Source organism: Scyliorhinus torazame, chromosome 9, assembly GCF_047496885.1.
Source record: "Scyliorhinus torazame isolate Kashiwa2021f chromosome 9, sScyTor2.1, whole genome shotgun sequence".
Classification (NCBI taxonomy): Eukaryota; Metazoa; Chordata; class Chondrichthyes; order Carcharhiniformes; family Scyliorhinidae; genus Scyliorhinus; species Scyliorhinus torazame.
In genome coordinates this window covers 108,571,830-108,586,998 of record NC_092715.1, presented here as the reverse complement: position 1 = coordinate 108,586,998, position 15,169 = coordinate 108,571,830, and the positions used below count along the sequence as shown (strand labels likewise).

Genomic DNA, 15,169 nt, shown 5'->3' with positions numbered 1-15,169 from the left:
AATATTTATCCATCAGTGTACCTCGGTTTGCAACCTGTCATGTGAGAGTACCTTTGAGAAATGGGTGTTTATAAATGGGTGTGTATATAAGTATCTGTAGTGAGAGTACCTTTAAGAAATGGTTGTTTATTACTGCAGTGATGTCAGAGAGTGGGTGGAGCTGGGCTGTCTGTCAGCTTTTTACTTTCGTTTTTGAGCAGGCTGCAGGGTGTGTTTTAGTTTCGTTTTCAGTGTTGGAGCTGAAGCCAGACCAAGCAGGTGTACTGCTGTTCTCTCTGCCATCAAAAGACTCTCTCTTGATCATTTGGTGAATTCAGAATTATAAATGTTTTCAGTAGTGACTTTAACCTGATGTGCTGTTGATGAAGGTTTTTGTTTTTAAGTCGTATGGATGTTAAAAAGGAAAGCTTAAAGGTTTACTTAGTGTTGTAGTCTTTGGGGGTTGTATTTGAATTAATGGTTGCTAAGATGTTCACTGTTTGTTTTAAAAAGGTTAACTTGAGTTCATAGAATAAACATTGTTTTGCTTTAAAAAATACTTTTCCATTTCTGCTGTACCACACCTGTAGAGTGGGCCATGTGCTCCCCACACCACAATCTATTAAAAGTTGTAGGTCAGGTGAACTCCATGATCCACTTTGGGGTTCTCTAAACCCTGGCCCATAACAAACCGCACAAAAAAGTTCATGCAGGTGTTTACACCAGACTTTCTGACGCCTTTGATACTGAAGTCGTCTAAGTTCCAGACTTTTTAATTCCAGGAAGCAGATTTAATGATAATTCATATTAGGTATAGGCTACCTCCCTTCAAACCCCTAGCTCATGATGAGGAACCCCATCAATAAAGTACAGGAACATTTCAACGCGAATCACAAGACCACCCCCACCCTGTACATCATGGAACAAGCCATTGGGATATTGAAGATGCTCTTTACATGGACGCGTTTTGAAGCTGTCAAAACGATATGGGTATGCAGCCTACTGCATCGCCTCCTGATCTGTGTTCTCCTCATACGAACATGAGTGATGAGCTTCTTCAGCCTTATTCAATTGCAACCCTCTCTACTATGCAATGTATCTCTTCTGCACCAAAACTATCTCTTCTTTAAAGGCAGTAATTACAGTTACAGGTTTACCTGTTCATCATTGATTTCTAAGGATCTCTTAACGGTTCATTGTGTTGCTCGTTTTAGCCTTAGTTTATTTGCTCTAATTCTGTCACCTTTGCTCATGAGTCGCCAGGTATCTTTCTGATACCGCCACGTGGTTCAAGTCCAAGTAATGATTAATAATGCAACACACCGCTGAGTAAGAGTTAAATCAACGCTCTATTTATTATATACAGCAATTAATACTTATACAATAATTCTACTTCTAAACTACTACCTACCACTAAAAAACCAATACTTAACTTTGGAGATGGCCCACCAGGTCAGGGAAACGAATGGTCTTTCGAATGGGTTCTGAGCCTGCGGGATTCAAAAGCTGGTATAGGTCAATAGTCAGGAGTGTCTATCTGGTAGCGATCGTTGGAGTGAAACTTACGGTCTTCTTGCAGCAAGGGTCTCGAAGGGTGCGGAGAGGAGGAGAAGAGTTGAGCTTGGCCCCTATTCTTATAGTCCCCAGGGGCTTCCTGCCTCTCGGAGCGGACCTTGTACCTGGTTCCAAGTGATTGGACTTGGTCCCAATCACTTGGTTCAATATGCTCCAATACTGGAGCGATTCCTTGATCGAGGGGTGGTTGTTTACCTTTCTTTGTGTCAGCTCCTGCTGGCGCCGAAAGGTCTGGGTCGGCTTTGAGTTGCTAATATGTAGCAATTGTTCCCGGTGATTGCTGATTAATATGCAGATGGCTGGGTTGTTGTGATGTTGATGGCTGCAGGTATCGGTCTGGACTGACTTCCCCAGAGGCGAATACACTGTTTTACCTGCAGCTGTCTGTTTGAGTCCTGTTGGTTGATTTTCCCATCAGCCTCTTCTGTTCGCCATTTTAGATCGGGATTTGACCATTCTAATCGGGAGTCAGCTAATTTACGTGGCTACAATCAACAATGTTGTGCAACAATAGGTAAAGTAAATGGGTGTGTTGATGCATTAATATGCGCTGAGGGATACCTCAGGCTGGATTCTCCACCCCGCTCCGCCGCACCAGATTTCTGGTTCAGCACACCGGCAGGATGCTTCGTTTCGCTGGCTGGTCAATGGGGTTTCCCATTGTAGTGCAGCACCACGCCATCGGGAAACCCCCGGGCTGTCGGCAAAATGGAGCTGCCCCTCATCCCCCCCAGAGGTCCCCAAGCAAGCACTGCATGGGAATTGCCCAGGAAGTTAAAATATCTCATTTTATTCTGGGCCTGTTGGTGAGGTTTGGAGGGTTCTCGGGATACAAGCTGAATGTAGGGAAAAGTGAGGTATTCCCGGTGAATGAGCTGGCACAGCGGGCTAATTTAGGGGGATGCCATTTACGGTAGCGAGGGATAGGTTTAGGTACTTGGGGATTCAGGTAGCGAGGGAATGGACGGGGCTCCATAAGTGGAACTTAATGAAGCTGGTGGAGGAGGCCAGGGAGGATATTAAGAGGTGGGATAAACCGCACTTAACGTTGGCGGGGAGGGTCCAAGTGGTGAAAATCAATATTCTGCCGAGGTTCTTGTTTATCTTTCAGGCTCTCCCGATCTTTTTACCAAAGTCCTTTTTTCGTAAAGTGGACACAATCATCTCTGACTTTGTACAGGTGGGGAAGGTGCCGAGGGTGGGGAGGACCCTGCTACAGAGGCAGAGGCAGCAGGGGGGTTGGCATTGCCAAACTTGCTTCATTATTATTGGGCAGCGAATGTGGGCAAGGTGTGGCGGTGGTGGGAAGGAGAAGGAGTAGAGTGGGATAGGATGGAGGAGGAATCTTGTAAGGGGTCTAGTTTGAGGGTTATGGTGACGGCAGCATTGCCAATGGCTCCGAGTAGGTATTCAGGGAGCCCAGTGGTGCAGTCCACGGTGAAGATATGGAATCAGCTGAGGAGGCATTTTAGGGTGGAAGGGATGTCGGTGCTAACGCCGCTGTGCGAGAATGGGTTTGAGCCGGGGGGGGGGGGGGGGGGGGGGGGTGGATAGTGTATACAGTAGGTGGAGGGAAGTGGGGCTGGTCAAGGTGAGGGATTTGTATTTGGAGGAAGGGTTCGCCAGTCTGGAGGAGCTCAGGGAGAGGGTAGAGCTGCCGAGGGGTAGTGAGTTCAGGTATCTACAGGTTAGGGACTTGCATGAAAGGTCTGGAAGGGGTTCTGTATCTTGCCGGGATATACCCTGCTGGAGCGACTGCTGCTTCCAGATGTGGAAGGGGAGGGAAGAATTGGGGATATATATAAGTGGCTGGGGGAGCAGGGAGGCGAGCGGGTGGTGAAGATCAAGGAGAAATGGGAAGCGGAGTTGGGAATGGAGATCAATTGGAGAGTATGGAGTGACGCACTGCGAAGGGTAAACGGGATCACCTCTTGTGCAAGGATGAGCCTGATACAGTTTAAGGTGGTGCACAGGGTGCATATGACTCGGGCGAGAATGAGTGGGTTCTTTCAGGGGGCAGCAGATGAGTGTGAGAGGTGTGGATTAAAATGCATTAAAAAAAAAAAATCTCATGGCCAATTGCCCAACACTGCGAACCATTCGATACTCTGATTTAAATTGGAGACTTAGGATGGATCCGACTGTCTTGCCAGAATCGTTACTCAGGAACCATTTGGAGAATTAAAATCATTTCTTTTATTTAAAAATAAATAAATTTAGAGTACCCAATTAATTCTTTCCAATTAGGATGCAATTTAGCGTGGCCAATCCACCTACCCTGCACAATCTTTGGGTTGTGGGGGCGGAACCCACGCAAACGGGGAGAACGTGCAAACTCCACACGGACAGTGACCCAGAGCCGGGATCGAACATGAGACCTCGGCGCTGTGAGGCAGCAATGCTAACCACTGTGCCACCGTGCTGCCCTTAAATTAAAATAATTTCTAACTCTTGGATGACTATAGTACTGACGCTCCACAAGTGATGCCACTTTCCAAAATGGTGCTTCGAAAATGTGTTCCTTCTTCCTCAACTGTGATTTCCCACCTACAGTTGTTGACAGGGCCCTCAACAGTGTGCGGTCTATCTCCCGCGCCACTCCCCTCGCTCCATCCCCTCCCTCCCAGAACAAGGATAGAGTCCCCCTCGTCCTCACATTTCATCCCACCAGCCTCCGTATGCAAAGCATAATCCTCCGCCATTTTCGCCAACTTTAGCAGGATGCCATCATCAAACACATCTTCCCTTCACTCCCTCTTTCAGCATTACGCAGAGACCGTTCCCTCTGAGATAATCTAGTCAACTCCTCCACCATACCCAGTACCTCTCCCATCACCCGTGGCACCTTCCCATGCATTGCAGAAAGTGTAACACCTGCCCCTTTTCCTCTTCCATGCTTAAAATCCCAGGCCCAAAACACTCATTCCAGATTAAGCAGCTCTTGCACCTCTTCCAATCTGGTCTATTGCATTCGCTGCTCCCAATGTGGTCTCTGATGTACCATCAATGATGAGAGACAAGAGTCGGAAGAGTAAACTGTGGCTTTAATTAGCTAAAAGACACCTCGTGGCAGCCGGTCCCAGAATGAGGGCAGGGCTGGAGGTTAGCTACCTTTATACTTGAGCCTGAGGGGCGGAGCCAGCAGGGACAAACCCAGACATGTAACAAACAGTAAGTACCATAAGTAAGAACAGTTTGTACAATATAATACAGTGGTTCACCACACTCTCCTCTATATCAGAGAGACCAAACGCAGACTGGGTGATCACTTTGCTGAGCACCTTCGGTCTGTGCGCATTCAGAACCCGGACCTTCCCGTTGCTTGTCATTTTAACAAATGACCCTGCATCCCATGCCCACATGTCTGTCCTTGGCCTGCTACAATGTTCCAGTGAAGCTCAATGCAAACTGGAGGAACAACATCTCGGGCGCGATTCTCCACTCCCGCGCTGGTTGGGAGAATCGCCTGGGCCGCCAAAATTTCCCGGGCCGCCGGTCCGACGCCCTCCCGCGATTCTCCCAAGCGGCGGGAACGGCCCGGTCGAGTTCCGCAGGCCGCAGGCCAGAGAATCGCCAGAGACACCCAAAATGGCGATTCTCCGGCACCCCCGCTATTCTCAGGCCCGGATGGGCCGAGCGGCCAGGCCAAAATAGCGGGTTCCCCCTGGCGCCGTCCACACCTGGTCGCTGCCGTCGTGAACGGTGCGTGAACGCTGGGGGGGGGCGGCCTGCGGGAGGGTGAGGGGGGATCCTGCACCGGGGGGTACCTCAAATGTGGGGTGGCCCGCGATTGGTGCCCACCGATCGTCGGGCCGTCATCTCTGAAGGAGGACCTCCTTCCTTCCGCGGCCCCGCAAGATCCGTCCGCCATCTTCTTGCGGGGCGGACTTAGAGAGGACGGCAACCATGCATGCGTGGGTTGGCGCCGGCCAACCCGCGCATGCGTGGATGACACCCGTTATGCGGCGCCGGCTGCGTCATCTATGCGGCGGCGCCTTTACGCGGGCGGCAAGGCCTGGCGCGTGTAGATGACGCGGCCCCGATCCTGGCCCAATGTCAGGCCCTGAATTGGTCGGGATCGGGGCCGTTTCGCGCCGTCGTGAACCTCGACGGCGTTCACGACGGCGCGGCCACTTCGGCGCGGGAGTGGAGAATCCTGCCCCTCATCTTCCGGTTTGGCACGCTACAGCCTTCCGGTCTCAACATCGAAGTCAACAACTTCAGATGATCAGCTCTACCCCACCTCGACCCATTTGTTTTCATTTCATTTTAACTGTCTTTTACCATTTCTTTCTTTCTTAATGTATATTTAATCCCCCCCAATCTTATCCACCTTTCCTTCATCTTTCTCCTCATTTCTTCCTCCTTCCCCACCCCCCCACATCTACAGTTCATCCTCTGATGTTAGTTTCTCTGCTGTTTGACCTTTCACATCTTTTGTTCTCTCTGGGGACTGCCATTAGCACTCTTTCCCCTTGGTTTCTGTGGCTATCAGCACTCGGTTTCTCTGGGTTTCTGTGGCTATGACTCATCTTTCATTCTCACTCCACAGTATAAATATTTTGTACTTTCTCTGTCTGTTAGCTTTGACAAAGAGTCATCGGACTCGAAACATTAGCTCTTTTCTCTCCCTACAGATGCTGCCAGACTTGCTGAGATTTTCCAGCATTTTCTCTTTCGTCTGTTGCCCTTTGTTGTTGCTCCCTTCTTGCAGTGTAAAGGTACTCTTGAGCCATCTTCTATAACGATTAAAGTCGTTGTGATTATGATCTATCATGAAGATTTTCTGTAGGGTATTCTAATTGTGACCCAGACACAATGAAGGATTGACAATATATTTACAATTCTGGATGGTATGCAACTTGGAGGGGAAGTTGGAGTGCTGGCAGTCTCGTGATGTTCTTGTCATTCTCAATAGTATTATTGCTGGAATTTATTTCTTGCTTTAAAATTATAAACATTCTTTGTGTTGCAGGTACTTTAGTGAATGGTTTGGTGAACATCAACATAAGCACAATTGAGAAACGATACAACTTGAACAGCTTCACCACAGGATTGATCTCTACAGGCTATGATATGTCCTTCTGCATTTTATCCCTCTTTGTCTCTTACCAAGGACAAAAGGGACACAAACCACGATGGCTGGCTTTCTCAGCTTTTATGCTTGGATTGGGATCCCTTGTGTTTTGCATGCCTCATTTCACCAGTGGCCTGTATAATTTTGGTGCTGAAGTAAGAGGTATGCTTTATATGTTTTGTTTATGGAAGTATTATTTAGCTTTAGCTTTAAATTTAGCTTTGTACATTATGGTAGTTTCAAAAAGGTAATTTAATTTGATATTTAACTTGGGTATAAGAAATTATAGGGAATACGTGCCATTTACTAACCTGCATCATTGAGACATAGGCCGTGATTTAACAGAAATAATAGAGTCCCATGTCGGGCGCGTTTAGCTGAGTGTTTCCCAAGAATGACCGAGAATGGCTGAGAATGACCCCGCTTTTAAACGGGAGTCTGCTTCATTTATGGGCCTCAGTGAGGAACACCCTGCCGAGGCCGCACTAAGTCCCATTTCCTGCATGATTGAGCTCCGCTAGACCAGTTTTTTTCAAACTTTTTTGCCTGGGACCCATTTTTACCAACTGGCTGACATTCACGACTCACGCCAGCCAACCTTCGCAACCCACCATTTTCTCTAACCTATAATCCGAGAGGTGACCCTGGGCTGATATTCTATAGTCTAGAGTAGCGGAGAATGAGAAATTACCTAATTGAAATGGGCATTATTATCCATGAACTCTACAGAGCAGATGCAAATATAAGTTTTCCTCAGGTTTACAGTCTGGGGATATTGTCTGCAAATTACAATGCGACGATTTTAGACATAGATGAGGAGGAATTACTTAACCCAAAGTATTGTGAATCTTTTTAATCCCAAAAATTCACTATCAAAGAGGGCTCTGCAAGCTCAGCCACAGAGCATATTCAAGACAGATGCAGGAAGACTGAATTGAATTTTTAAAAAAAAAATCTTCTTGGACAGGGCGCTGACGTCAGGTGGAGGCGGTGTTTCTCTCTGGACTCCGGGCATGTGCACTGATAAGCGGGCACGCATGCACAGCACACCTGCATTTTTAACGTTGGTTGCAGCCGCCATTTTTAAAGCCGCTCGCAGCCGGCAGTTATTAAAGCTGGCTGCTGCGGCCGTTGCGCCTGAATTCCTGCGATTGCAAATGCCGCGATCCCCATTTTGAAAAAGACTGCACGAGACCCCCCATGGCCCCAACTCACTAATAAGGGGATCGTTGAACCCCTGCACCCCACCACATAAGGGCAGAGCACCCTCAGGCCTGATCCTCAGCATGAGAAAGATGGCACCTTGGCACTGCCAGGGTTCCCAGGGCATACTGTCAGGGTGCCAGGCTGGCAGTGCCACAGTGCCCAGGTGGCATCGAGGTGCCAGGGTACCACCCTTCCCAGAGCCTGAGAACCCAGGGGCCCACAGTCGCATGGGAGACCTACCCAAGTGCCGGTGCACCTGGTCCACGTTTGTGACACCAGTGCTAAACGGCACCCGCTCACCGTCTCTGAGGCAAGGCCATTAGGTCCCAGGCGCTTTGTAGATCCAGAGTAGACATATTCACATAAGACTAACTGCTCACTTTAATAAGCAAGTCTGGACTTCAACCTCAATGGTGATGATCCTGATTGTGACGTGAGATCTCATTAGATTTATTGGCTTCGTTACTAATCGAGTCGGGTGTGACGAGGCCCTTAGATCGTGCCCTTAATAAGCTAATTTCCCTTTGATTATTTTCCTTTCCTCTTTTGACGTTACTCGCTTATGCTAATTACCTTAAGCAGTACCTCCTAATGGCTCAGTAGGTGAACATATAATGTGATATGGCACTGTGCTGTATAAACTAGGTTTAATCCTTGGCTAATATTGATGCAGACTTTGTAAGGAACAAATTAGACAGCAACTTCTAGTGATCACCAATGTGCAGAATTCAGATTGCTGTTCGAGTTGCCCTGCCCCTCCAGAAGCATTGGTATAACAGAATCTCATTGAGAAACTTGCCACTGAAATGCATGGAAGGGTGTGAAGTTGGAGTAGTTATCGACTAATCAGAAAACGTGGCTTGTGCGTTTAAGTGAAGTGAAATTTTAAGGTAAAGCAAGTCTTAATTATTGCCAAGCAAATTCTCTGGCACTGAACATTAATCTTTCTAAATGTGCTTATTCCTTCAGATTTTAATTATTGCTGGAGATTTTCAAATATTAATTTTCTTTCAATTTTTTCTTTTCTGGCTCAATCCCTTCTCTCATATCTTTTCTTCCTCCATTTCCCTTTCTGCACATGATTTGGCAATGAATTAGCTCTGCTAATTTATACTTTGTAACTCAATCAGGATTCTTCAACTGAGTTTAAGAAATACACATTTGCTTGCCCTGTTTACACAGGTCCTGGATCTCCTGGAGAAAGCACTGCAGTGAAATGAGTTCCATATCATAGCAAGCTCCAGTGTAAAATCCCATAGAAAGTCTGTGAACAAGTGCAATTGTAATGAATAGTTAACACTGTTAGTTCGGTGTTGACTGGATCATTGAGTTCTTGTCATCTCAGCCAGAAATGTGGAGGCAGTCCTATAATTGGCATCGGCATCTATGGGCTTGCAAAGCAGAATATCAGATAATGTTCTATTTATTAATCCGATTCTAAGTATGGGCTTGCCTGGTGTGACTCAGTGGTTAGGCTGGCATACTGGGTGAGGGATGACTGGTCAAACCAAAACATGATGCCAAAAATGTCAATATCTTCACAAGAAAAGTGAGACGTTTAAGTGGGAGGGGGTACAACTGAAACATTTCAGGAAAACATGTATTTCTGTGTAGTTTACTGTCTTTTTCACGATATTAGATAGCTACATACCAGAAGTATTCTTAGCTGGCACGGACTTAAAGTAGCAGCGTAATCAAGCTTTAGTATAAGTAGCACAGTTGTATACGAATGTCCGTGTGAATATGTTCTAACCGTGCCTCTGCTAGCACCCAGACAGTTCAGAGATCTGACCTTTCACACTTATTCCTTTAAAATGCTGCTGATTTATTCAAATACCAGTATTTCCTGGTATGAAACTAACCTTATTCTGTTCTTGAAGGAAACCTGTTCATGAATATACCTGAAAAAATACCAACTTTTCTCCAACATTAGAGCATAGTTGGTTATTTTCTTTGGACAAAAAGGCTCCGCTATATTAGAAAATTTGCAGGTATAGACAAATAGAACTTTGTTACAGATCTTACATGTAACAGAAAGCAGGCAGCTCCAACAAACTGATTTGCTGGGACTTGCTGAACACTTCTTTATTTATCTATTTTTGTAAACTTATAGTTTTATGAGGAGGTGGTGGCATAGTGGTTTAGCCACTGCACTAGTAATCCAGAGACACAGGGCACTGCTCTGGGGACTGGTTTTCGAATCTCACCACAGTAGATGGTGCAATTCAAATTCAATAAAAGTCTCGAATTAAGGAAAAGTTTGTAAGTGTAATTTATGGTGGGTTTTACTGGGAATTTCTCCCCGGTTCTGTTGGCGAGTTCCCCACCGCTATCTAACCACACGTAGTCACTTTTTGGGGCCCTAAGGATTTTCTCACCAGGCAAGCCCATACTTCGAATCGGGGTTGAATTGGGGTTGAATCGGGGTTGCTAAGGGGCCCCCCTTTACACGTTTTTCCGTGTCCCCTTTCGGGCCCCGGCTCTTCCAGAAACGCCACTCTTCACCCCTCCAATCTTCCGGAGGCCCCTTCATACCGCCCTGCACCCCACCACCCTTCATACCCCCTCCACCCTCCCTTCATGGGCATGGCTCCCCTCAAGCTCTGACCTTTCGCCATGCACCTTGCCACCTGGAAACTCTGGCACTGTCATTTTAGCACCCTGGCAGAACTCCGCCAGCTTTGCAGTACCACCTGGGAACATTGGCAGTGCCAGGTGACAGTGCCAAAGTGCCATTTTGGCAGTGCCAAGATGCCCATGTTCAAGAGGGAGGGCTAGGAGGCTGCCCTGCCCTGCCCCTGACCACCCAGCGACCTCTGATGGACCAGGAGACGCCCTATTCCACCTGGTCCACCAGTAGAACATACAGTGCAGAAGGAGGCCATTTGACCCATCGAGTCTGCACCGACCCACTTAAACCCTCACTTCTTTAAAAAAAAAAATATATATTCATTAAAGTTTCTCAACACAATTTTTCTCCCTTACAAACAATAACCCCCCACCTCGTAACAAATAAAAACCGAGAAATCGCGCAGAGCAAGATATATACATGGCAAGTAAACCCTCATTTCTACCCAATCCTCGTAACACAATAATTCCTCATCACCTTTTTTTTTGGTCACATAGGGCAATTTATCATGGCCAATCCACCTAACCTGAACGTCTTTGGACTGTAGGAGGAAACCGGAGCACCCGGTGGAAACCCATGCAGACACGGGAAGAATGTGCAGACTCTGCACAGACAGTGACCCAGCGGGGAATCGAACCTGGAACCTGGACCCTGGCACTATGAAGCCACAGTGCTATCCACTTGTGCTACCGTGCTGCCCTTGTTTCTTGTAATGCTTGGCATTCCTGTTCATGTCTAGTAGACCACTGGAATATAGTATCTTTCTTGATGGTTTCTCTGAGGTGGGAAGTTTTTGCTACGAGATTAGGAATACATTTTCCAATTAAATCTATCATGTACTGAATGGCGGCTGGCTGGAGTCTCCCTGGGGAGGCCGGTAGAGGCTGGGAGCCCGAGAGATCCCAGGTCAGCACGCCTCAGTGAGTTTTATACCTACTTAAGTGAGCAAGGCATGGTCCCACCCATTGTGGACAGGATGCTGATCGCAAAGCTTCGTGAGATTTGGGTAGATCTCGCGAGGCGTACTGGCTGCCGGGAAGCCCACGGGAGACCTCTCACAGCATCTACCGGGTATGTCGCGCTCCCGTTTGGGCACAGCGCAACAGGTAGTACGCGGCCTAAAAATCTAATGATGGCCCATCTGGTTCACTAATGTCCTGTGGGGAAGGGAATCGGCCATCCTTACCTGGTCTGGCTAACATGTGACTCCAGACCTGCAGAAATGTAGCTTACACTTAAAATGCCCACTGAAGTGGTCTAGCAGCCAATCAGGCCAATTAGGGATGGACAATGAAATGTTGGGCCAGCCAGTGATGCCCAAGTATGAATAAAAAAGTTAATCATCGATAAATTGAGCAAAACAATTAATAACTTGGTGTTACAATTGGGTGCGAAGACCCAGAATGAAATATGAAACCCTGACTCAGAAGAAGTAGATTTACATTAACACAGCAATGAAGTTACCATGAAAAGCCCCCAGTTGCCACATTCTGGCGCATGTTCAGGTACATAGAGGGAGAATTCAGAATGTTGAAATTAGCTAACAACAGGGCGGGATTCGCTGGGTTGGAGAATCCCCGGGTGGCGGCGCGAAACCCGCCCCGCCGTATTCTCCAGCACTGGTTTTCGGGCGGGAGCAGGGATCACGCCACGCTGGGCGAGGGCCGTTAGCAGCGGCCCCCCCGGAAATTCTCCGGGCCCCGATGGGCCGAGCGGCTGTCGGTTTCCGGCCAGTCCCGCTGGCGTGGATTGGACCTGGTCCCACACGGCGGGACCTGGCTGGTAGGCTGGCTGGGGCGGTCCTCAGGGGGGCACGGGGTATCCGGCCCCGGGGGGGAAGGGGGCCCCACACGGTGGCCTGGCTGGCCCGGGATCGGGGCCCACCGATCTGCGGGCCTGTGCCGTGGGGGAACTTCTTCCTTCTGCGCTGGCCCCTGTAGGACTCCACCATGGCCGGCGCGGTAGAAGACACCCCCTGCGCATGCTGCAGAATACGCTGGCGGGTCTGCGCATGTGCTAAACCACGCCGGCGGCTCTGCGCATGTGCTAACTTCGGCACCGGCTGGCGTGGCGCCAATCCCTCCGGCGCCGGCATAACCCCCAGAAGTGCAGAGGATTCCGCAACTTCCGGTTGGCTTGACGACGGAGTGGTTCGCGGCGTTCATGGCGCCGGCGTCGGGCCAATTCGCCGATTGTGGTGAATCCCGCCTCATGTCTTTCGACACTTGTGGGAGGAAAATGGAGCACTTGGAGGAAACCCAAACACAGGGAGAATGTGCAGACTCCACACAGACAGTGATCCAAGCCGGGAATCGAACCTGGGACACTGGCGCTGTAAAGCAACTGCGCTAAGCATTGTGCTACCATGCTTCCTTGCCCCTGAATCCATTTTATGGCTTTTTTTCTAGGAAAGCTGTGAGAGATGTTCCCTCTCTCACTCCTTCTAGTCTGGCTTCCAGTTAAAACTAAACTCAAAAAGGTCTTGTCCCTAAAAGTGGCCCCTGGTTGCTAAGCAACATCTCATTCTTTCACCAATCTCTTATTTACTTTACCCGTTCCAAACTAACTCACAATGGAAACACAGTTTGAACTGAAACCAGAGCCCCCATACATGCAAACAACTTTCTTTAACATGAATATTATGGGAGTTTTACCCTGTCCTACGCAAAATAACAAATTAAAGCCATTTAACTCTATACCTTCTTTCCAATATTTACTAAAACAATACTTAAAACTACTTCTGTTTTTGTGACAGTATTTGGTTCCAAATATTTCAAGGGCTTATGTAGTATTAAATAGCATTTAAAGAAACAGTTTACTATTATAATCGATGAAAGTTCAACATCTGTAATGATTTATCTTGATTGATTGGAAATTAGAAAGCAGACATAGATAAAATGAGACACAGATAAAATCGCCAGTCTTCCAAGGCTGCAAAATAAAATAAAGAGGTCTTGAAATTAGAGGCATCATGATAAGGTTAGAGTATAGGAAGATGGCAATCATTTGTTTGGAATAAAGCAAATTTTATGAGCTTTGAACAAGCTATATATTAATTTATGAATTCCTCTGAACCAGAAACGTCTGTAATTATCATTGAGTGTTACCTGAGATTAGAGATAAATTTGAACAGTTATCACATTTTGAGTGCAAGGTCAGTTAAGTTTATCTGACACAGGCAATAATATGATAATGACTATGTACAAGCTGGTACGTTTATCTATTCCACAAGGAAATCAGTTTTCCTAAGGATAATTACAAAGACTACAAACTGTGGCAGAACTCCATGGGCTAGTCAGCATTATAATGCTGAGAATTTGGAAATTAACCCCTTGAATGCGATGGCAGCATTTCTGAACAATTTCAAACATAAAACAAAATTAAATACTGTCCCTGGAATTTTATCTAAAATTATCACAGCAGGTGGTGATGGTGATGGAGATGGAGATGCGGGAGCAGTTTTGGAACCTGCTTGGATCCCGATCATTGGATTTTACCAATGTCCTTTAGCTCCCACTTCTGGGTTTCCTGACCAATCTCAGAGGTGTGAGTGGTGACCTCTCAGATTTGTCAAAGGAAGGATTTCCAGTTAAATGGATGCCAGCAGATGTCAGAATGGCTGAAATGTGTATATATATATATATATATACTTGTCCTCAAAGAATGAAAAAGAGACACGGGATGGCCATCTTCTGGGTCTCTGCCTCAAAAGGTCCTGCTGTAGTATGTGCAGGACTGAAATGAAGTGCCATTTCCCATGGACAAGAATAAGAGACCAGGCTCTCAACCCACGCATGCTTGAATGGAAGTGGCTGAGGAATTCATCCGCAGGATTGGACCCTTTGAACCTGGAGACAGTGTCCCAAAATGTTCAGTGACCTCATAAGGGTGGGAATCCCACACTCTGAATTCCCCATCATTCTCCTGCACAACACTCCTCAGGCCAAAACACCTTGCAGCTCCATTATTCAGCTCTGCAGGTACCTTATATCTCCATCTGAACAGCCAAGACTCACTCTCACCTGATCTCACAGTTATGCCTCACTGTCACACTCCACAACTCGTGTCCTTCACTTCTATTCACTCAATCCATTTCTCATATTCTTAACGTCTTGCTCTCTGACTTTGCATGTGAAGAGAGAACCTATAATTCAAGAAGGAAGGGGGGCAGGGTGGCACAGTGGTTAGCACTGCTGCCTCATGCCGCCAAGGATCCAGCTTCGATCCCGGTCTAAGGTTACTGTCCGTGTGGAGTTTGCACATTCTCCCTGTGTCTGCGTGTGTCTCACCCCCACACCCCAAAAATGTGCAGTATAGGTGGATTAGCCACCGAAGGTTTTCTCTTAATTGGAAAAATCTGCGAAGAATTCCAGTAGATTTGACAAGCACAATTTAAATCCATGGTGACTGTCTGATCCTGCCACTGTTTTTCAAGTGTTCTGCTATTAAACCTTTTATAATGGACTCTAGCATTTTCCTGACTACTGACATCAGGCTGACTAGCTTATTATTCCCTGATTTCTCTCTACCTCCCTTTTGAAACAGAGGGGTTACATTTTACCTTCCAATCTGTGGGAACTGTTCCAGAATCTATAGAACCTTGGAAGTTGACCACCAATGCATCCATTATCTCTAGGGCTACTTCCTTAAGTACTCTGTGATGTAGATTATCTGGCCCTGGGGATTTATTGGTCTTCAATCCC

The 15,169-nt window shown here is 47.1% G+C and overlaps 1 protein-coding gene across 1 annotated transcript in view; it reads left to right on the top strand.

The window, feature by feature from the left end:
• LOC140429419 (solute carrier organic anion transporter family member 4C1-like) overlaps positions 1-15,169 on the top strand; it is a 285,020-nt gene that overhangs the window by 43,005 nt on the left and 226,846 nt on the right. Inside the window, exon 2 of the mRNA XM_072516370.1 lies at positions 6,530-6,793. Within this exon, the coding sequence (XP_072372471.1) occupies positions 6,530-6,793 (264 nt within the window). The remainder of the gene's footprint in view (positions 1-6,529; positions 6,794-15,169) is intronic.